The following is a 20,926-nucleotide window of genomic DNA, read 5'->3' as shown; positions in this document are numbered from 1 at the left end:
CATGTGTGTGAATGAGAGGGACCCAAGTGGAAGAGTGAGGTTACAGGGAGAAGAGATCAAGAAGGTGGAGGATTTTAAGTACTTAGGCTCAACAGTCCAGAGCAATGGAGAGTGTGGAAAAGAGGTGAAGAAGCGTGTCCAGGCAGGATGGAACGGGTGGAGGAAAGTGTCAGGTGTGATGTGTGATAGAAGAGTTTCAGCTAAAATGAAAGGAAAGGTGTACAAAACTGTGGTGAGACCAGCGATGTTGTTTGGTCTAGAGACAGTGTCACTGAAGAAAAGACAGGAGAAAGAGCTGGAGGTAGCAGAGATGAAGATGCTGAGGTTCTCTCTGGGAGTGACCAGGAAGGATAGGATCAGGAATGAGTATATCAGAGGGACAGCACATGTTAGAGGTTTTGGAGATAAAGTCAGAGAGGCCAGACTGAGATGGTTTGGACATGTCCAGAGGAGAGATAGTGAATATATTGGTAGAAGGATGCTGAGTTTTGAACTGCCAGGCAGGAGACCTAGAGGAAGACCAAAGAGGAGGTTTATGGATGTAATGAGGGAAGACATGAAGGTAGTTGGTGTGAGAGAAGAGGATTCAAAGGACAGGGCTAGATGGAGGAAATTGATTCGCTGTGGCGACCCCTGAAGGGAAAAGCCGAAAGGAAAAGAAGAAGAAGAAGAAGAAGACATACACACACACAAAAACACACACACCAACTTGTCACCCACAAAACTCCAGCTCTGTGTGATGCTCAGTCAAAACACAGATGGAAATCTTCCTGGGGCACCACTGAGACAGGTTCACCGCTCCTCTCTTAGATGAAACAACCAGTGAAAACGTAAAAGGCATGGGTACACAAACAAACACACACAGCGCAAGACATGACATATGTCGACTACAGCTATTAATCACAAAGAGGTGTGTGTCACAGATCTAATCTTAAACATTCACAACTCTCTTCTGCATTTTTTCTGTCAAACTCCAATAATGCATCACAGAGTTTCCCTCAGACACAACAGCAACTTGAAGGATGAAGATGAGGAAGCCAAGGCAGGACTGGTGGTGTTGATTGATGTGTGCTGTCCTCTGACTCAAACACTGGACAGCGGAGGAGAGATGCATTTTACAAACGCACAACCAACAGAAACCTTTAACACTTGATATACCACAAAGGAATTGACAGACTGACGTGAAATGGGAAAAAGAGATCATAGTATTTGTGTGTGTGTGTGTGTGTGTGTGTGTGTGTGTGTGTGTGTGTGTGTGTGTGTGTGTGTGTGTGTATAGATAGATAGATAGATAGATAGATAGATAGATAGATAGATAGATAGATAGATAGATAGATAGATAGATAGATAGATAGATAGATAGATAGATAGATAGATAGATAGATAGATAGATAGATAGATAGATAGATAGATAGATAGATAGATAGATATAGATATGAAAGCCATGCTAAGTCTTGCACAGGTGGCAAACAAGGGGTCCACACGAGCTCCAGCACTGGTCTTATATTCAGCATAATCCACTGACATGGTAACTGCACACTCATCTCCCCTGTGGCGAACTCAGCTGGAGTGGATGTGGATGTAAGAACACGCTGAAGGGACAAGAGTAGCTCGAGAGAAAACAAGGGCTCCCATCAGCCTCCTCAAGACCAGTGGGTCTAATGGGAAGACAAACCACATCAACAAGGTCACAGCAGGAAGTGCAAACACAATCGTAAAATAAACACTGACGCACGACCTTCCAGTGCAAACACACAAGCGCGCAAATGATTTGTGCAGAAACAATTCTTATCACTGTTGTAACACACACAGTATGCATACAAGACAGCCTGTGTCATTTCTCCACGTCATCTTTCCAAGGTCATGTGCCGTGTCCTCACAACCCTCAGGGCTCTAGCACATGAGAGTCATCATCTCGCACTGACTTTCAGTGTTCAACTGTTTCATACATCTCCACACAGAGAGCAGCACAGAGTCTTGGATCATATTACTGTGGCCGAGCATCACATCTACACTTCTACTGATCTATCGTTTCCTCTATTGCTCCACGGCCTTATCTCTGTCAGAGGGTGATGCAGATAGCGCTCAGAAGCAGGGAGGGAAAGATTGTGTCTGTTGACCTCAACTCGGACATTTAGGCGCTCACACCAGTGACTTGAGATGATCTCATGACCAAACAGGCAGAAAATATCACACTCCAACCAGCAAATATGAACAAAATAGTTTGTGATACTCCACATACTCAAACTCTATCAACCAATAATCACTTTCCTTCTCAACAGATGGAGTTTGGTCCGTTGTGAGTGAATTATTCTTAGACTACTTTAAGGTAATTATTATAATAATGATCCTCCATCATCCCTCTGAGACAAAGACTGGTCATTTTAATAATTACACGTGCTTTGTAAATTATGTTGCGTTTTTGAATGTTTCATGCAGCCAGAAAGAGAAGCACACACACACACACACAGGCACGCATGCACACACACACATAGCCCTATAGGCTATATATAGGCTGTGTGACTGTAAACTCCAGTGCAGACTGTATCATCACACCATCTTCCTCCCTGTGCCAGAGGGCCGAGGGCAGAGTGTGTACAGGAAAGAGGGCAACCATGCAAAGCTAAATAATGCAGTGCCTCAGTCTCCACATTATGACCTAGTAAATGACTGGTTATACAAACATGCAGACCCTCTTGGTCTGGCCAGCCTGACAGCACCATCAGCAGGACAAATCACCCTGCTCTTCTAAACACAAGAATTTAAAAAAAAAAAAATCACACACATAGAAAAATTGTACAAAGGTAGCAATAACTGTTTGGAGGATATGAGCTAAATACTACTGAATTTAAAGGAAAAGTCATCCTGAGTTTAGGGAATTCAAGGTGAATTAGGTCTGGTGCGGTCCCAGGCACACTGTCATGGATTTTTTATTTATAAGCAAATAAAGAATTTTTAATTATGGTGTAGACCTGTGTGTTTGTCAAGAGTCAGTGTCACTCTTGACACAAGACAGTTGACACGTAACAATCTGCACCACTGATCTTCATGTCGCCCATCTTCACGTTTGACAGAGGCTCCAACAACTTCACGCAGTGACGAACTGAACTTCTGCACACATGCAGCCCATCCTGTGGTGTCGGGCACGGAGCAGCGGTCACATCCACGACACACGCTGGAAGTCAGCAACTCCCAGCGCCTGACAGCCCCCCCCCTACCCCTACCCCTACCCCCCACCTCACCGGCGTCCCACCCTACCTTCGGTGTGGCAAGTGGAGGACAGGATGGTGCTCGGAGGGCGGAAAATGTATGGGAGATAGCGGGAAAAACATTTCATCTTCTTCTCCGATGCTGGCCGACTTGTGTAGAGCGTTGTGTTGCGGGCGCCACATCCGCACTGCCACCGAGACAGCCAGCCGGAGAGTAAGCACGGGGAGCGGGAGGGGGATCGAGGCTCTTCGTCCACGGTGCAGGAGGAGGAGGAGGAGGAGGAGGAGGGGGGGGGTTATGACAGCATCACTTTTCGCAGGCAGACAGCGCCGGAAAACAGCGGGATCCGGTGAAACTGCGCGCCGTTCGGGAAGCCAATTGCGCAAGGTGTCCGGGTATGCGCCGGCTTCCGTGTCGGTAGTTCATCCCGTGGATGCAGCCCAGTTGTCAGAGTGAGAGCAGGACAGGGGGTCGACTCCTCTCTCATCTCTCAGCTGACGCTGGTTGGTTCTCAGGTGGAGCTCAACCCCCCACCCCCGCCCCAATGAACCACGCACGACAATTTCACCCGACGCAGAGGCTTATGGAGTTCTCCACAACGAATTCAGGGCACAAAAACGTACAAAATACATCATGACGTTTATGACTCACATATATCTGTTATTAATATATTATAATCAGTAGAACTAACTGTATTACAGTGTATTACAGCATCACAGTGAGAGAAGAACATATGCCAAAACTTGATTCGTGTACAAAACTTCCAAAATAATGACCATGTTATTGACTAATTGGGCTTGGCGACATCTTGTGGCAATATTTGATAACGTCGGCAATACAGCCATGATGTCAGGTTGTACTTTCGCAAAAATAAAACCCACATTTCTAAGCAGAGATGTTTGTTTTTGTATTATATTTAACTTGGGATGTGACAAAATGAATGAAAAGCTTTCCAAAAACAAGCCATACGACAAAATCAAGATGTTAACTTAACATCCAGCTCTGTAAAAGCCACCAATAGGCGCAGATGGAATTATTTATGTCACGTGTTCAATGTGATCATTTTATTTGCGTTTCTTCCGGTCGTCGTCGTAGATCTCGCGAGATTTCAGTGTGAACTAAGGCCAGCGGAAGTAGTCGCAGACTCTCTTTTCCGCCGGCCATAGAGGAGCAAACGGCAGGGTAAGATTCCTGGCGAGAAAATATCAGTGAAGTAATCAGCATCCATCCGTGCTTTACGGTCATCGTGTACCCCTGACTCAGTGGAAACACCCCGTTAACAATGTCACAGTAAAAAAGATGATTAGTTTTGAATGTGTTTATAGTCGTTTTACGAAATAAAATACAACAGTAGTTGTCTCCCCAGAGAAGATCGTATCCGCATGTTGGTATCTGAAGACGCTTGATTCGTGGTGTTATTTGCTAAGTAACTGGCTTTCACTGCAGATAATATAGTTTATTTTCAGACTGTAGCTGGTTTGACAGTAGTAACGATGTTATAATTTACGGAAGAAACCGAATGAGTTCATTCTAATGCAAAACAGTAGCGTCAATTGCTAGCATAGCCATACCGAAGCTAGCATACTGTGTTGATGCTACCATCTACTATACAGTGTGCTACAAATGATTGCACTCTTACTCCCACACTGAAAAGGACGGAGTTCCAAGTATATAGTAAGCAATTAATTTAGAATGCTACGAATATAAACTAAGGTGTACGCTAATGTTACTAATGTTAATATATTTGATTTGCTGGCGTTGTCTGTAGTAATGTCTTGGGCAAGCGGGTGTTTTTGGTGACGTTTATTAACCACAGCCTGTCAAGCATGAATCTTCAGGAAGAATCAACTGTTTTATATATTGTTTGTTTACAGCATCATGAAGCTGAATCCATTTGTAACATCCTCCCGCCGCAAGAACCGTAAAAGGCACTTCAATGCCCCCTCACACATCAGGAGGAAGATCATGTCTTCCCCCCTGTCCAAGGAACTCCGCCAGAAGTACAACGTAAGGTCCATGCCCATCCGCAAAGATGACGAAGTCCAGGTATTTTAGTTTTGATTAGTAAATACATTTAGCATGTGTAGTGCAAGGTGCATTTTCCAGACTTAATTGTGATTTTTTTCTAACAGGTTGTGCGTGGACACTACAAAGGCCAGCAGATTGGAAAAGTTGTGCAGGTCTACAGGAAGAAGTATGTCATCTACATTGAGCGTGTGCAGAGAGAAAAGGCCAATGGAACAACAGTTCATGTCGGTATCCACCCCAGCAAGGTAAGACAATTGTGTTGTTTTATTGAGTATTTATTGAAAGTTGTGAATTAAATGGAATTTTCGTTGTCCTCCAGAGGTTGTATAGCTGCCCTACAAAGAACTTTGCAATGTAAAAAGGATCTCTGGAAAAGTTTTCCTCCCCTAGAAAGATCAGAAAACTGTCTCCTCTGCTGCAGAGAAAAGCAAATATTTGTGAAACGGGTCCTACACGACCAGGAAAAATAAGAGGAAAGCTTGTTGTTATCTTTTCCTTATATTCAAAAGGTGTGCTTTAAAAAACATTACAAAAACCAGAATGTGGTGTGCTGCACCTCCTGAAATAAACACTTAAGCCAGTGGTTGATTTACTGGAATGGGCAGAACCTGTGCTTGGCTTGGGACATTTTGAAGCAGTAAGGTTGCTGTTCTTTGCAAGTTTCTTAGCTCAATTCACAAAAACTGTACAGAGCAGTGCTTTTGACATGACATTCTGTATAAGCACAACAAAGAATCAATTGGGATTGTTTGGGGAATGGCAGCAAAGGTAACAGCACCATATGAATTGAAATTGAGGCGGAGTAGCAGGATGATGCATAACAAACAGCATATTGAGTGTACAAGAGAAAATCAACCTTAATTGTCTTAGTTTTTGGGAAAGCAGGATGTCTCTGGACTAACTGTAGCCCTCAGAGTATAGAGAAGATCACTACCCTACATCATGGAAGGTCCAATATCATTTTATTTTTTTCCCCATCCATTCTTTAAAACACGTTGCTTGATATGGAAGACATCAGAGTTGACAAAAACACTGCTGTTCAATAGACATTGTTTACTCATAGTATGCAAGCTTGCAGTTTTACATTACATGTCAGGGCAGTGGTAATCTGCATTTTTTGTTAAGTGTCAACCAGCAAAAAGCACTACAGAGACTTTGTGTTTAAAGGGCTAAAATTAAACTGCGCTGGTGGATTTTGGAGAACAAACTACTAGGATTTGATGATCTTGTTTAATATTTGATAATGTATGATGGTATGATGCCTCTCTTAATTTGAGAATGGTGCCTCTTGATCTATCTACTGTACTTTGTTCGCGGTGGTAGAAAAAAATCTGGTTCCAACAATATCGTGGATAATGTTGGAACTATATTTTTTTTCTACCACAAGGTGGCTTTGGTTACAAACAAAATTAGGTGTACATGTTTTACACATTATGTTGTGAAACCTGGTTGAAACCAGCGAGTTCCCTGAGATTGAATTGTCGCGTTCAACATTGGATTAAAAATGATGGAGCGCACTTGATGTAGTCTTATCCCAGTGTAAAAGAACATTTCAGAGTATTTGTTTTAAAACTTTGTGTTGATCTTTGTGGCTGTGATTGCATGTGTTGTTGGCTCTGTAGGAATAGAGGTAGTCCTCCACCTACAAACACTGGTTATGAGAGGTTCGGATATGGCAGTGTGCGGTTGTTCGTATCTGAATATGTTCGTATTCAGAGGGTTACCTTTTGTCCATGTGATGTGAGAAACATGTTATAGCTTTAAGTTCACTGTAGGATGGTCCAGCTCTAGCCTTCAATGGGCCATGCAGATTATGCTTTCTTGATCCTTTGGGGACTCTGTCCTGTATTTTTACATCCCACTTCAAAGCGGTGATGTTTCGTAATTGTCAGCGTTTGTGTCCGTCCGTCCATTAATCCACCAAATATCTTGCAACTGTTGCAGATAGAAAGATGAAACAAAAAGCACATTACTCGTAGGGGATGAAAATAAGATGATGACCTTGACCTTGAGTAAACTAGATCAAGTTCAAATTTTAACTCTTGTACACTCAGGAAATGGATAAGATAGAAAGATGAAGAAGGCCAGTGTGATTAAAACTTTAGTAGGTCAGAGCACTAGCTTTGATCTTTGACCTATGCAAGTAGGTCAGGGTAAAATTTAGAATTCAAGGGTGTAGCGGGATGTTGCAGTCTCTGACTGCTTGGTTCTTGTTAATATTGCTTTTTGTTATATTGAATAAAAGTAATTTTTAATAACTTCCGTGTGGTTACATTTAGAGCAAAGATCAAGACAGTGTTCAGTGTTTTGTCAAGATGATAAACATTAGTGATACATATTTAAGTATTTTGTCTTTGGCAATGTGGTAAATTTATACCTGTTATTAAAATTTGTACTAAGCTACAAGAACAAGTCATCGAGACACTTAACCAACATTATGATTATATGAACAAATATGGCCAAACCCTTCTCTGTAAATGTTAAACTTAAGTTTTCATTTTCAATATCTCTGAAAAGATCTTCTGAAGGAGGAATCCAACCATCTAATGAGTATATTAACTATGAACTATACTTTGAAGATAGAAGATAGAAACATAAATTGAAATGCTGTATATCAAATACTATAGCTTAGCATTAAAAGCAGTCCATTACGCTGTAAAATGTTTCAAAAGAAATGAAAACAAAATGCAATGGTTAATGTGTAATCTTCTCCATTAAAAAGAACAGCCTCCGAATGTTAGAATGGAAACAGCTGAAATCTAAACATGTCCCTTCCAATCCTCATCTGTGTTCCTCTTTCCACAAAGCTAATGTTGCTATTTTGAAAATTCCATTGTAACATTTTCCTTCATTCCCAACTATATTCAATGCAGTTAGCTTATTTCCAGTTCTAGCAATATTGCGTTGTTGAATGTCAGTGGCATGTCAGCAGGCCTTCAAATATTTCTGATTGAGGGTGAGGTATGTGGTGTAGGTAGTAGCCAATTTTCATTTTGTGACCTTTCAGATACATCTCCATCAAAAATTTGGACTCGCGTGTAAAATGAGTCCAAAATTTTGGCAGGTATTTACAAAAGACCCCCAAGGGCCTGGAAGTGGTCTACTTAAGTGTAATGCAGTGTATACTTATACGGGGACTTTTTTGTTTTAGTGAAAATGTTAATCTTCTTCGGATTTGTTTTTACAGCAGTGGGTCAGTATACTTTAAATGGCGGTATACTGTATTAAATACTGTGGCATGGAGAGGGTTTAGAGTTTATACTAAATAGATACTTTATTAATCCCGGAGGAAATTGTATTTTTTTATACATACATTTATATATACTGTGTGTGTGTGTGTGTATATATGTATGTATATATATATATGTATATATATATATATATATATATATATGTATATATATGTGTATATATATATATATATGTATATATATATATATATGTATATATATATATATATATATATATATGTATATATATATATATATATATATAAATAAAAAATATGAACCAACATTAGCATTTTTTATGATGGTTCCTCCTGTATTTTTAGTGGTTGTCCACTTATCACTCGTCATCACATCATTATTTTTGATCCCTCGATTATTTTGAGCAAGTCTTTTTTTAGCTTTGGTTAGTACAATTCAGAGTGACTCACACCAAATAAGTCTGTCAAAACGCTTTTTTATTTTTCCCTTGCAGGTTGTCATCACCAGGCTAAAGCTGGACAAGGACCGCAAGAAGATCTTGGAGCGTAAGGCCAAGTCTCGTGCTGATGGGAAGGAGAAGGGCAAATACAAGGAGGAGACCATTGAGAAAATGCAGGAGTAAAAATAATCTTTTGCTATCAATAAATTGTGTAAATGGACCACAAATTGTTTCTTGTGCTTTATTTTGTCGTGCATGTCTGTTTTTGTACAGTTGTTTGTATGTTGTAGGTTTAAGGTAACACGTAGGTAAAGGAGTCTCTGGTAAAAACAAGGGTTTATATTTGTTGGGGTTCTTGTTCATTAGTGATGGGAGAAAATAGAAATTGAGACTGAGATAATTTAGGGTCATCTGTATTTTTTTGCGTTGAAATGGACTGTGGTGAAGTGAGAGCTGAGCCGACAGACAAAACTCTTGTATGTGTCGACATGTTTCCCAACCCTCACCTGTGGTTGAGTTCTGTGTTAGGAGTGAAAGAATAAGATCTTTAGAAGTGAAACAAGTTCCCTTGATAATGTTACTGGGTTCATCCGAAAGATGATGTGAGAAGCTGGCGGTAGAGGCGTTGCTCCTTTGTCCTCATAGGAACCTGTGGAGTACAACCAGAATTTTGCAGAGGGGTTTACGCGGACAAAGTGGCTAGGGAGAGGGAAATCTGGCCTTCCCTGCTTAAGCTGCTGCCCCCGTGACCCGACCCCAGATAAGCGGAAGAAGATGGATGGATGGGTTTACGCAGTTCATCCATTATGAGAAAACACTGAAAAATATTGCTGATGAATGGATGTCTGAAGTAACCTGCACAGCAGCTGCAAGAACACCCCAGGAAAGAAGATGGGGGGATTTAGTGTTTCTAACGGAACTGTCATTTTTGCTAGTTACAACAGATTTTACTTACATCCTGCTGGCGAAAATGGCTTATATTAATGCAGCCTGAAAATAGATTTGAGTTATTCAAAATTAAATAGTTGTTACTTGGCAGTTGATTTTGTAATTTTTCAAAATGAATAATGGGTGTAAACTTTTCACCATTCTGTTTGCAGAAATTGCAGGAAGTGTATAAAAAAAATAATACAAATTAAGAAGAAGGGCAATTTTTTTTTTTAAATTGTAATAATTACAAAATGGTTTACCAGTCAGACAGTCAAACAATTGATGTGAAATAGCGCAGAGATCAAGAAGAATGAGCTTCATTTGGACTTTCATCATAGAGGATCAAACGCAGATGTTGAGACGACATCTCCTCTTCCTGTCTAATGGTCATGTGACCCCTGCCTCCTCATGTGAAGACCACATTCTACTATGGTAAAAGATAAGCCGACCCTACTCAGCCTCTGATTGGCTATTGACTTTACTTCTTGTACAAGATTGGTTATGGTTAGCAGTGGTGGATAATAATTGGTTTGGATTTTAGTCGTAATTTCAGGCTAAGCCAATCAGAACCAGTAGGAAGCTTTTAGTGGCTTCTCCATAGTAAAATTCATTCGTTTTCAGTCTGGTGATATTCTGTCACAGCTGGGTGGTTCTGAAGTTTCTCAGTTCCAAATTTTTTCCATCTACTGTATTCTTCTTATTTTTGGAACATCATGGCGGAACTACGTTTTGTGATTGCAATGTCAGTGATGACCCTGTTTTGGGGTATTATTGGAGGAGTAGTTCCGTGGTTAATCCCAAAGGGACCAAACAGAGGGTAAGTTTGTTAGCTTCCACTTGACCACCAGGTGGAAGCTACCTCTGTTCCGATTCAAGTACTGTACGCATGTAGTAAATTCATCAAATTCATGTTCTTAAGTGTAAATTCATCCACGTTACTTGAAGAATCTTTGAATGTCAGACCTTTAAAGTTGATCTCAAACGACGTTGTTAGCTAGCCGAAGCTAATTCGATAGCATGTGTCCAACGAAACTTTATCCGAATAAAGTTCCATTAATGTTGGGTTTATTTATGTATTTATGGATGCAACTGAGCTGCATTTTTAAAACGTCTTTAAGTGCCGATGCACAAAGTAATGTAAAAGCTAACGTACTGTTATCATGTGTAGATTATCTGTGTAACAGAACTTCCCGTTCTGTCACGGGATCAGGCTATGTCCGGGATGTTTTAACCCTCTGTGCACCAACCAGGCCTTTCAACATTGTTTTTCTGACCACCCAGGGTGATCGTCACTATGCTGGTTTTAACTGCAGTTTGCTGCTACCTTTTGTAAGTATTACCATTATCGATCTGTATCTTAAACATATTTTTTGGTTGAAGACTGTTTATTCATCACACATTATTTAGTTGCTCTGTAGTTCTCTATATTAGCCATATGCTGTTGTATTTATATGATCTCTGATGTCCCCATAAACTAGGGGGCCCCTAATTATGAGGCTGTTTCATAATTCTAACAACTAGTTGTTTCATTTTGATAATGTGGTCTAAATTCAGATTTAATTTTAGTTTGAGAGTAAAAAATAGACCATATCGGGAACCTTTGAATGATGTAATTGATTTTATTGACTTGTATGACCTTAGTATCCTCTCCTTTCAGTTGGTTGATAGCAATTCTGGCCCAGCTAAACCCCCTTCTTGGGCCCTCATTGTCCAATGACACCATCTGGTACCTTCACTATCACTGGCCTTAGTGTGTCATGCCAGGACTTACCGTGCAGGTAAAGGTTGTCTTCTTTAAAAAGGAACTTTGATACACCGTCTTGGTTGCTTGTATATATTCTAATCACATGTGCACTACAATATACATTTAATTTATTGCTATTTTTTTGTCTCTAAAATTGTGTTCATTTCTATTTTTCTCAGCAGGAGAGAACAGAACATGACGCTTCAGCACCTCCATCACTATTAGGATGTGCAGTGACCATTCTTACTGATTCGTCTTTAAGTCAAGCTCCTGTGTGATTAAGCAATGCCTTAAATTGATTCCAAAAGGACCTCAGATCTCACTGAATGTGCTTTTATCCATTTAAAGCAATCTTTACTTGGATTAAATTGTTTAATATATTATGTATATTGTGTTTTTTCATTCATTCATTTTCTCAACCCGCTTCATACACTTGGCAGGTCGCGGGGAGCTGGAGCCTATCCCAGCATGTCTTAGGCCGTGAGGCCAGTGCACCGCAGAGCTAAACACAAGCATGCGCACGCACACACACTCATTCCGATGGTCAATTTGGGACCAGCCAATCAACCTGAAGCTTATGTTTTTGGATGTGGGAGGAAGCCGGAGAACCCAGAGAGAATTAACTCAGACAAGGAAAGAACATTCTTAATGTGCATTCTTAATTTCCCTTTGGGGATTATAACAGTATATAAAATTTAAAATTAAAAAAAAAAATTTAAAAACATGCGAACCCAGACCCGCCTTGCTGTGCGGCGACAGCGCTACACACTTCACCACCGTGCCTCCCCTATTGTGTTTTTTGCCATTGTTAATTTTATTGACCATACCTTTATTAAATGTTGATGTTTTGTGTTGGATATTGTGTCATTTTTGTGTCACAAATTATGAACAGTAACTTCATTAGTCTAGCTTTTGCATTTAGTTTTGTTTAAAAAGTCTTAACATTTAATTTTGTGATTAAAAAAATTATATATGATATACTGTATATAGTCTGTTTATACATGTACCTCATGAAATGAAGGAGTGCATTTGCATTTCATCCCTGTAATACAATTTAACAAAAATATAAAGACACGTAGAAGTTTGAAGAGTATTTAAACTCTGAAGTTTCGCTATTATACTTCATGTATTTTTCAAGAGACATTTTTTTCTAATCAATTAGCTTTATATCCAGTTATTGTTTTGTGTTTAATTGCCTTCGGAAGTGTGACGTAGACAGTAGAAACAGGAACTAGACTTCCGGCTTGCCGTAGCGCGATTTGACTACGTTGACAACATGGCGTCTTCAGATGTCCACGTACGAATATGTGAGCAAGAAATACTCAAATACGACTTGGAAATTAAAGCTCTCATCCAGGTGGGGATATTCAGTAATACATGTTAATTCTGAGAGTCATAGGTCATGCTGGTTTTACCGTGTGCCAGCCCGGGGGCTGTCGGTTTGTGTTTGGTAGCTCCTCCGTTACTCGCGGTGTTCCGCTGCTGCCGCTGGGAGCTGGAGTCCTGAAAACATGAGTCACTGGAACAGACGCGACTTTTTTAAATACGAGTATAATATCAACTTAATAGTCATTTTGATATGGAATATGGACTACGTTACTGTCTTTTTATTTCAGTTTTGTGATTGTACGTCTCTTGTCGTTTGTCATTTCGTTTGACATTTCATAGAATGCAAATGAACAAATAAAAATGGATTATTGTTTAGAATAATGGCAGTACATTAAATGTAATTGACTTGCTTTATATTCAACCTTTTGTCAATAGATTTTTATTATGCCTGACAGAGTGATTCGGATAACTGGCAGTGGGCTCCAGGAATAACAGAAGCTGATAATAAATGTTATTTATTATCAGTGACATAGGCTGATTCCTGTTTTGATGCCTCCCCAGGACATCATGGAGTGCACAGGTCCTCAGAGCAAACTGACGGAGTTGAACGCAAATGTGAAAAAGAGATTTCACAGTCTCAGATTACGGATTCAGGTGAGGTAATTTAAGGTTATCTCTTTTTTTTTCAGGAAATTTCTAATTAAGATAAATGATTCAGGAAATTTTCTATCATTTTGTTCTTTAACAGGATTTAGAGCAGATGGCTCTGGAGCAGGACAAAGTGTCAGACAAGCAGACACTTACCACTCAGGTAGAGGGGCACAAGAAACAGATGCTGAGGTAATTGTCTTAATTTATTCTCAGGCAACCATTTCTTCCAAAGTGTCACATTCTTGTTTTGATAATACCGCACAAGTGTGGATGAAGCACATGGAAAACGGACGAATTAGGCTTTCACAATGTATGCATAATGAATGTTATTTGTGTTTGTTTTGTAGTAACCAGACAGGTTGGAGAAAAGCTAACCTGGCCAGCAAACTATCCATAGACAACCTGGAAAAGCAGGTGCTGTTCAATGGGACTGATAGCACTGTGAGACAGAGGTGGGTAAAAATGTCTCCTAAAACAGAGGCAGGGATCAGCTTTATGCATCAATAGTGTTTTTTGAGACAATGTCTAAGTCTTTCCTGTAAAAAATAATACTGTAAGTGGCTTTTGCATCTTTAGGATTATACATTTTATTGTCAGTAGGGTATTTATAGTTTATATTTATATGTTGATTTGTATTTTCTTCCCAGGAAGATGACCAAAGAGTGTTTGGCTCAGACAACCAGTGACATTACAGAGAACCTAATGAGCATCAGCCGGATGATGGCGCAGCAGGTTCAGCAGAGTGAGGAGACGGTGACGTCACTAGGTAATTCAGAGAAACACACCCAAATGAACGAGAGTGTGTCAACAGCGTTCACACAGTTCTCTTTATACCACAGGCAAATGATAAATATTTAAATGTTTTTTTTCCACTGAGTTTTCATGTAAAATCTTCTCTTGTGTTTGAAGCAACTTCGTCACGGACGATCCAAGAGACCAATGATGAATTTAAGACCATGACGGGTACGATCCAGCTCGGGAGGAAACTAATCACTAAATATAACCGCAGAGAGCTCACTGATAAACTCCTCATCTTTCTGGCGCTCGCACTCTTCTTCGCCACAGTTCTCTATATCTTGAAGAAGCGACTGTTCCCCTTCCTGTAATCCCAGTGCCTCGGGACCTTTGCCACATAAAGCACTGTTTATGGTCAGTGCACATGATTTAAACAGCATGAATGCTGCAAGTTATATTATACACACATTAAACACAAGTGTCTACTACATGGAATGTAGACCGCTCGCTCTCCTGAACTGTGATGCTGCTCAAGGTGAAACCTTGTCCACATATAGGAATATAAACCTACTCACCTTTGGTTATTGCAGTGTTTGAATGAGATTCTGGTCAGTCACATGTGTGATTTCGTTAATTCCTGTCACCACAGTGCTGCGCATTGTTTTTAATCACGTGACCCATATTAACCTTTTCTTTTGTACATTCCACTCATCCATAGACAGATTTATTGATGAACAGAATTTCAGTGAAATCTAAAAAATCACAAAACAAGTGCACCTTACAGCACAACTATGTTCTTGTTGGCATGCATGTCATAAAAACATTATTAAACCAGTAAACGCTGTCCTGTTAACTGACATTAATCAGTCGTTGTATTAAATTCCTGGTCGTAATAATACACACTTTGGGAACAATATTAACACAAAATGTGTTTGGGGAGAGGGGATTCCCTTCATGTATCCCTCTGTTGGGACTGATATCAAACTTTCTCTGTAAAAATAATGTTCAGTCATTCTGTGTAGCTGATATTTATCACGATGTACTGTATAGCTAAGGAATAATTTATTAAAGAATTAACAATAATCTGTGATTTGGGGGTATTTTTAGTTTTACACTCGATGCAACATAAACACATTTACAGTTATTCAGTGTTTGCTTCCTTCATTAATGATTCTACTTGAATATATTCACCTGACGTTGTCAATCAGCTGCCATGTAAAGCTGAAAATACAAAATACTCAAAGTCTGCAGCCTTCCCTCCATCTCTCCTGCGTTGGCTCTGGTCTGCAGCTCAGCAGAAAAAGCATTGGCAGTGATTACACTGGCAGAGATAGAGCAGCATGCATCCCTGTCTTTCTTCAGATAAGACCCGGAAAAGCAGATTATTCCAAACTGTTTCCCTCTATTTTCCAGTGTGGGTGGTGGCTGAGGGGGGTATTTTTAGGTTTGCATGGCGCCGCTATCTGACATTGCCTTTTCAACACCTCAGAGGAGAGGGTGGCCAGAGGATCTACATGACCTTGCTACTCTTTGTGGCACTGCCATTTTTCTTTATATCCAAATGCTGCCAGTATTATCGATAAACATGAAGACTCTTTGCTTGACTTTAAAATGTTAAACATGTGTTTGCATGGAGCGACTTGAGGAAGCCCAAGTATCTCTTGCACATGCAAAGTGGTGGCAGTTGGGCAGAGCTACTTCTACCCTGTCCGTATAACTGCGCACTTAGACAAGGACTCTGGCTCTCTGTCAAGCAAATTGGATTATTCTTGCATTTAGCACCATGATAGTGTCAGTCAAGTGTTTGGTGTATCTGGACAAGTGGACTGGAGTCTCAGGGAACACATTTCTCTCCAACTCATTTGTGTATAACAGTTTACAGCTGAGGGAGTCTCATTTGGGTTTTAGATTGTTTTTGGTATTATCTGTTCATTTTTCATTTCAGCTAAACTTTTATCGACTCGCATTCAGAAATCACAGTAATGAGTCATTTAAAATCTCAAAAAAAAGGAGATTTTAGTGATACAAAGTCAAAGTAGATATGCAGCACACCACACAGGAGGTATTCTTTGTCTTTTTTTTTTCCCCTTTTAGATTTAAGAACATGTCCACTAGTAGGTTCTACAGATATTACCTCTATAAACGGAACTGTTAATTAAATCTGAGTTGTTTATAGGTTCATACAATTGAAAACATTTGCTGATTAAATCAGCAGAAACTTTTTTTTTTTTTTTTTTAACTTAAATACAGGTCAAGGTCACGGCTCTCAGCCGCCTCCCCGGCGGGTTTTACCGTGTGTGGAGTGTCCATGCGGCTGACAGCAGGTTGTAAAATGTGTAAACTGTTAGTGACCTCTAACCCTGTTTGAGCACATTGAAGGAAGCGTCCTAATAGCCACTTGAACATTTTAACAAGACACAAACCATATGAGAGTCATACAGATGTTTTCTTTTTCTGTTTTGATGGTTCAAAATGCGGTCCACATAAATAGATTATATATATTGTCATGATTTATTATATATAAATGCATATTTAATGTTTTTCATATTTTTCAATGTAGGTTTTGCTCGTAATTTACGCATCGATGGCCGCAACCAAACCACGACCGCTTGCTTGCGTTAAATATAGCTTTAAGCATTTTCAATTCAGTGCTTGCATGTCATCAATATTAGCAAATAAAACAAATAACAACTTATGCAAATCAAATCATTTTTCCAAATTGAGTTGTTAGAATTCTATAGTATTTCTAACCATCACACACTCATTTTCATTGCTGCAAATATCTAATGATCACTTCACGACCTTGACGACAATTGAAAATGAAGGCAAAAGAAATATTAAATACAACATTTTTGGATGAATTTAAAATAAAAACATGTTTGCAATAGGCTGTTGTACTGTTTTTTTTTCTTCTTTATGTCATTGCATTCGTGTCATGAAAATAAATAGAAACTGGTGCGAAAAATCCCCAATCCCCCCCCCCCCCCCAATATATCAAATTTTATATAGAAGTTATTCAAACTCAGCGACATGATAAAAAAAAATACATGCAGTCAGAAAACACGCAAGGCGAACACGAACTACCATGTCCTAATGCCGTGTAAGGAAGACACCCCATTACTGGGGGAGAACGAGTTCTGGACATTATTTATGTCCCCTCCCCCAAAGTAATTCCCGTTGGATGAGGATCCCTGCATAGTTTGCATCGTGGCTGCGGGATAATTACACGCATAGTTTGTGTTACAGCCGGGGTTGGTGTAGTTAGTGAACGCTGGGTAGTTATTGTAAGGGAAATGGTTGATGTGACCCACGCTGTAGGGGGGGTTGTAGGCGGCCGTGTCCGTCAGACAGGGCTTCCCGTCCCGCACCAGAACCGGCACCGACACCCTCCTGGGCGGGGGCAGAGACACCATCTCCAGGCTCTGGTCCTGCCGTTGCCGCTTACACTTGTACCTCCTGTTCTGGAACCAGATCTTGACCTGGGTCGGGGTGAGCTTGAGCACGCCGGCCAGGTGGTCTCTCTCCGGGGCGGACAGGTACCGCTGCTGCTTGAAGCGCCGCTCCAGCTCGTACACCTGCGCCTGGGAGAAGAGGACCCGCGGCTTCCTGCGCCTCCGGGGCTTCGGTCGGTCCGGGTCGTCGGATTTCAGGTCCGACACGGGGTCACCCGGAGGAGTGAAGTCTTCTGTTACACCCAACAGAAAGGATAGAGTAAAATAAATACATACATAAATAAAATAAATAAATAAATAAAATCACATACCCGGCCCCAGACAGAATTGAATGGATGATCATTTAAAGAGCATCAAGAGTTTAAAATAATAAATATTTTAAACTTTGGGCGACCTACTATCGATAACAACAGTAATAACAATCTAAAACTAATAAAAAAAAGAATTGTGTTGAATCATGTTCTTAATTCTGGTTTATTTGTTTCCCCATATTCTGCCAAGTTTTAATGATTGACGCATTCAGAGTAAGTTTAGGGGGAAAAAATAAATCAAATTATTTACCCATTTATTCAATTCTATTCAGCGCTGCAGCTTTACTTGAATGAAAATTATTTTCATCTAAATATTAAAATGTGTAGCAGACCTTTAAGATAAATACTGTTCATGAACACAACCATCGGGATTGTTTGAAATCGTATCCATGACAGAAGTAATTCCCATATTATTCCCACTGGTTGTTAAAGTGGAGGTATTTGGGGGACATCTGTTGTTTGCACACATCAGACAAACAGAGGCATGTAGGCCTCCTTTTTGAAGGCCTACCCGTGAAAAATGGACTCACCTTTTCTATGTTTCCCCTCAAATACTCCCGATTTCCCGTCCTTAACTGCTTCCACATCCATGAGTGATTTCCCATAAAAGGTGGTGGCGTAGCTGAGCGGGTTGCCTCTGGCGGCTCTGGACTCCTGGAGGTCCTCAAAGATCGAGGCGGCGGCGGCGGTGGCCGACATGTCCCGGAGCGGCTCCTGCTTCAGGCGCGCCAGCCTGCAGGAGGAGGAGGGGGCCGGCGCGGTGCAGCAGTCCAAACGAGAAGACACGTCCAGGGATGACACCAGAACATCATGACTCTGCTCCAGGTTCAGTATATCTTTCACAGAAAAGGGAGTGGACGTGCTGGGACTGGGAAACATTACCAAAGCAACCTATTAACCTGTCAGATGGAGGCAAGACGACGTCAATAAGTGATCTCCCCTTCCTGATAATATTTACTGGATTCAAGTATTCGCTTGGTGTATCTGGCTGATCTTGAGTGAAGTGTGCATTTTGACTGTCAACCTTGTCTCCAAACTTTTTCTTAGCTCCCCTTTCTTCCCCGGTGACGCAAGTATCGGGAGGAGGGAGGAGGCCGGTTGGACCCTCAGTATGGAGCCACCGGTACTCCCATTTGATGACGCAAAGTAATGTCTGGTACACGCTGGAGCCCATGTTGTTCAGAGGCCTGTGTGACTGTCAAGTCACTGAAAAGGTATCCGACACAAACTGGTCCAGACCTCTTTAATATTGTCTTTCTAAATGAAAATAGATTGTAGAAATAGTTTCTTGGTTGAGTTTTCTATCCATCCTGCTAAAATCATTTACCTTCTGGTGCCTTACCTTGAGACAGCATTGATTTTAAGTTTAGAAATTACATGTAACTAAATAAATCCAGTTTTAAGGGATATTGCATGTCAGTATTGCAGTGAGTCGTTGACCAAGTGAATCCGGTTTCCAGTGTACTCTGGAGCCGCAGCCTTTGGACGGATGTTTACGCATAACTCCAAGTACCAAGAGAAACAATTCATCTAACTTTGTGTGCATCAAACTTTGCAACAAGGAGTAAGAGGATGGATTTACATTATAGTAGAGCGGGATTAACAGGAGTGATCGTGCATGATGCAACTAATGTTTAGTGTATCAATCCGTGCGTATCCCCACGGGAAATGGAGACAACAGGTCGAGTTCCTGAACACGGAACCTGAAACCAACAACGACACACACTCTGCTGTCTGCGTCCGAGAGATTCTGGAGCCACTGAACGCTTTATCAAGACGTGATAACAGATGACAACACCCCCACCCCCCACCCCCCACCCACGCACACACACACACACACACACACACACACACACACACACACACACACACACACACACACACACACACACACACACACACACACACACACACACACACACACACACACACACCCTTCCCATCCACGCTGTAAACCATTATCCTGAAATGTGTCACGTTTTAAACAATTTGACTTGTTTAAAATTTTCATTACATTATTTTTCACGTCAGTTTTTTCATGTTTTTTGTTTGTTTGGGGTTTTTTTTTTTCCCAATTTTTATCTTGATTATTGTAAAGACAAGTCCCGTTGGAAATATAGTTAAATGCGATGGTGATAATTCACAATCCAAGCAATAACAAAGTACAAATCATTTCACCAGCCAGCAGTAAAACTGTGCGTCCTGACGCACCAGCGGTGTGTTTCCTGTGAGCGTGATTGGCACTAAACCTGCTATTAATGCCTATGGAGACGGCCACAGGAGACAGACAGTATTATCGTTTGTTTTATCTTGAGCGTTTAGCACAGCCATGGGGTAAATGGGTCCCCTTGTCTCCGACCCAGCGATGGTGTTTATAGTTTTAAAGACTATTTGTGCGCCTCGCCAGCTGATGAATGGCCGTAAAATCTTTCTCAAGCGCAGTGAGAGTCAACACTGGCGCGGCTCTTGCTATAATAATTGTGGAAATAAAGTAAACGCCGTTGTGGAGGGGATGTGGGTGAGACGGCATGGACAGATGTTTTCATCATGATTGATTTTCACTTGTTTCAATGCCACGTTTCTGTCTCTTTTTTTTTTTTTTACTTCATTAAAATAAAAGCTTTTTTTTTTTTTTTTGCTATATCCTGCAGGATGATCCAGATATCATCCAATAATTTCCACACGCTTTCCAATGCTATACTAGGTCGACTGTAAATCGAACACGACGTGCTCTGGCATATGTTTCACGTCTCTAAATCTTCGTCCTGCTTCGGGCCTGCAGACCCCTTTGACCCGTCTTTCTGCAGCACATCTCCAGCTCAGATAAAGCTCCAGATAAGGTTGCTTAAAAACTTCCGCTGCAGGAACGCGTGAGTATTTTGAGGGTG

General features: G+C 40.7%; 5 protein-coding genes across 8 annotated transcripts in view; 3 read left to right on the top strand and 2 right to left on the bottom strand.

The window, feature by feature from the left end:
* Positions 1-3,634, bottom strand: part of ppp2r2ba (protein phosphatase 2, regulatory subunit B, beta a) — a 42,894-nt gene extending 39,260 nt beyond the window's left edge. Inside the window, exon 1 of the mRNA XM_068326273.1 lies at positions 3,259-3,634. Coding sequence (XP_068182374.1) covers positions 3,259-3,337 — 79 coding nt within the window. The 5' untranslated portion in view covers positions 3,338-3,634. The remainder of the gene's footprint in view (positions 1-3,258) is intronic.
* Positions 3,635-4,334: 700 nt separating this feature from the next.
* Positions 4,335-9,106, top strand: rpl26 (ribosomal protein L26). Its single transcript, XM_068325545.1, has 4 exons — positions 4,335-4,392; positions 5,085-5,256; positions 5,343-5,483; positions 8,941-9,106. Exons 2-4 carry the CDS (start codon positions 5,089-5,091, stop codon positions 9,067-9,069), a joined length of 438 nt encoding a protein of 145 aa, XP_068181646.1. The 5' UTR covers positions 4,335-4,392; positions 5,085-5,088; the 3' UTR covers positions 9,070-9,106.
* Positions 9,107-10,433: 1,327 nt separating this feature from the next.
* Positions 10,434-12,417, top strand: atp6v0e1 (ATPase H+ transporting V0 subunit e1). Of its 2 annotated transcripts, none has more exons than XM_068325672.1 (4): positions 10,434-10,633; positions 11,098-11,145; positions 11,474-11,594; positions 11,743-12,417. In XM_068325672.1, exons 1-3 carry the CDS (start codon positions 10,530-10,532, stop codon positions 11,565-11,567), a joined length of 246 nt encoding a protein of 81 aa, XP_068181773.1. In that variant the 5' UTR covers positions 10,434-10,529; the 3' UTR covers positions 11,568-11,594; positions 11,743-12,417. The 2 variants fall into 2 exon arrangements, with proteins under 2 accessions (XP_068181773.1, XP_068181772.1); XM_068325671.1 differs by having other exon boundaries at positions 11,740-12,417.
* Positions 12,418-12,788: 371 nt separating this feature from the next.
* Positions 12,789-17,239, top strand: bnip1a (BCL2 interacting protein 1a). Of its 3 annotated transcripts, none has more exons than XM_068325541.1 (6): positions 12,789-12,917; positions 13,451-13,543; positions 13,638-13,729; positions 13,888-13,992; positions 14,188-14,306; positions 14,450-17,239. In XM_068325541.1, exons 1-6 carry the CDS (start codon positions 12,837-12,839, stop codon positions 14,644-14,646), a joined length of 687 nt encoding a protein of 228 aa, XP_068181642.1. In that variant the 5' UTR covers positions 12,789-12,836; the 3' UTR covers positions 14,647-17,239. The 3 variants fall into 3 exon arrangements, with proteins under 3 accessions (XP_068181642.1, XP_068181643.1, XP_068181644.1); XM_068325542.1 differs by having other exon boundaries at positions 12,825-12,917; positions 13,345-13,543; XM_068325543.1 differs by having other exon boundaries at positions 12,846-12,917; positions 13,415-13,543.
* A 23-nt stretch (positions 17,240-17,262) lies between these two features.
* nkx2.5 (NK2 homeobox 5) lies at positions 17,263-19,096 on the bottom strand. Its single transcript, XM_068325540.1, has 2 exons — positions 18,569-19,096; positions 17,263-17,960 (listed from the first exon to the last, which is right to left on the bottom strand). Exons 1-2 carry the CDS (start codon positions 18,915-18,917, stop codon positions 17,356-17,358), a joined length of 954 nt encoding a protein of 317 aa, XP_068181641.1. The 5' UTR covers positions 18,918-19,096; the 3' UTR covers positions 17,263-17,355.
* Positions 19,097-20,926: the final 1,830 nt, after the last annotated feature.

This window comes from Antennarius striatus, chromosome 10 (genome assembly GCF_040054535.1).
Source record: "Antennarius striatus isolate MH-2024 chromosome 10, ASM4005453v1, whole genome shotgun sequence".
NCBI classification, from domain to species: Eukaryota; Metazoa; Chordata; class Actinopteri; order Lophiiformes; family Antennariidae; genus Antennarius; species Antennarius striatus.
This window is presented reverse-complemented; position numbering and strand designations above follow the sequence as displayed.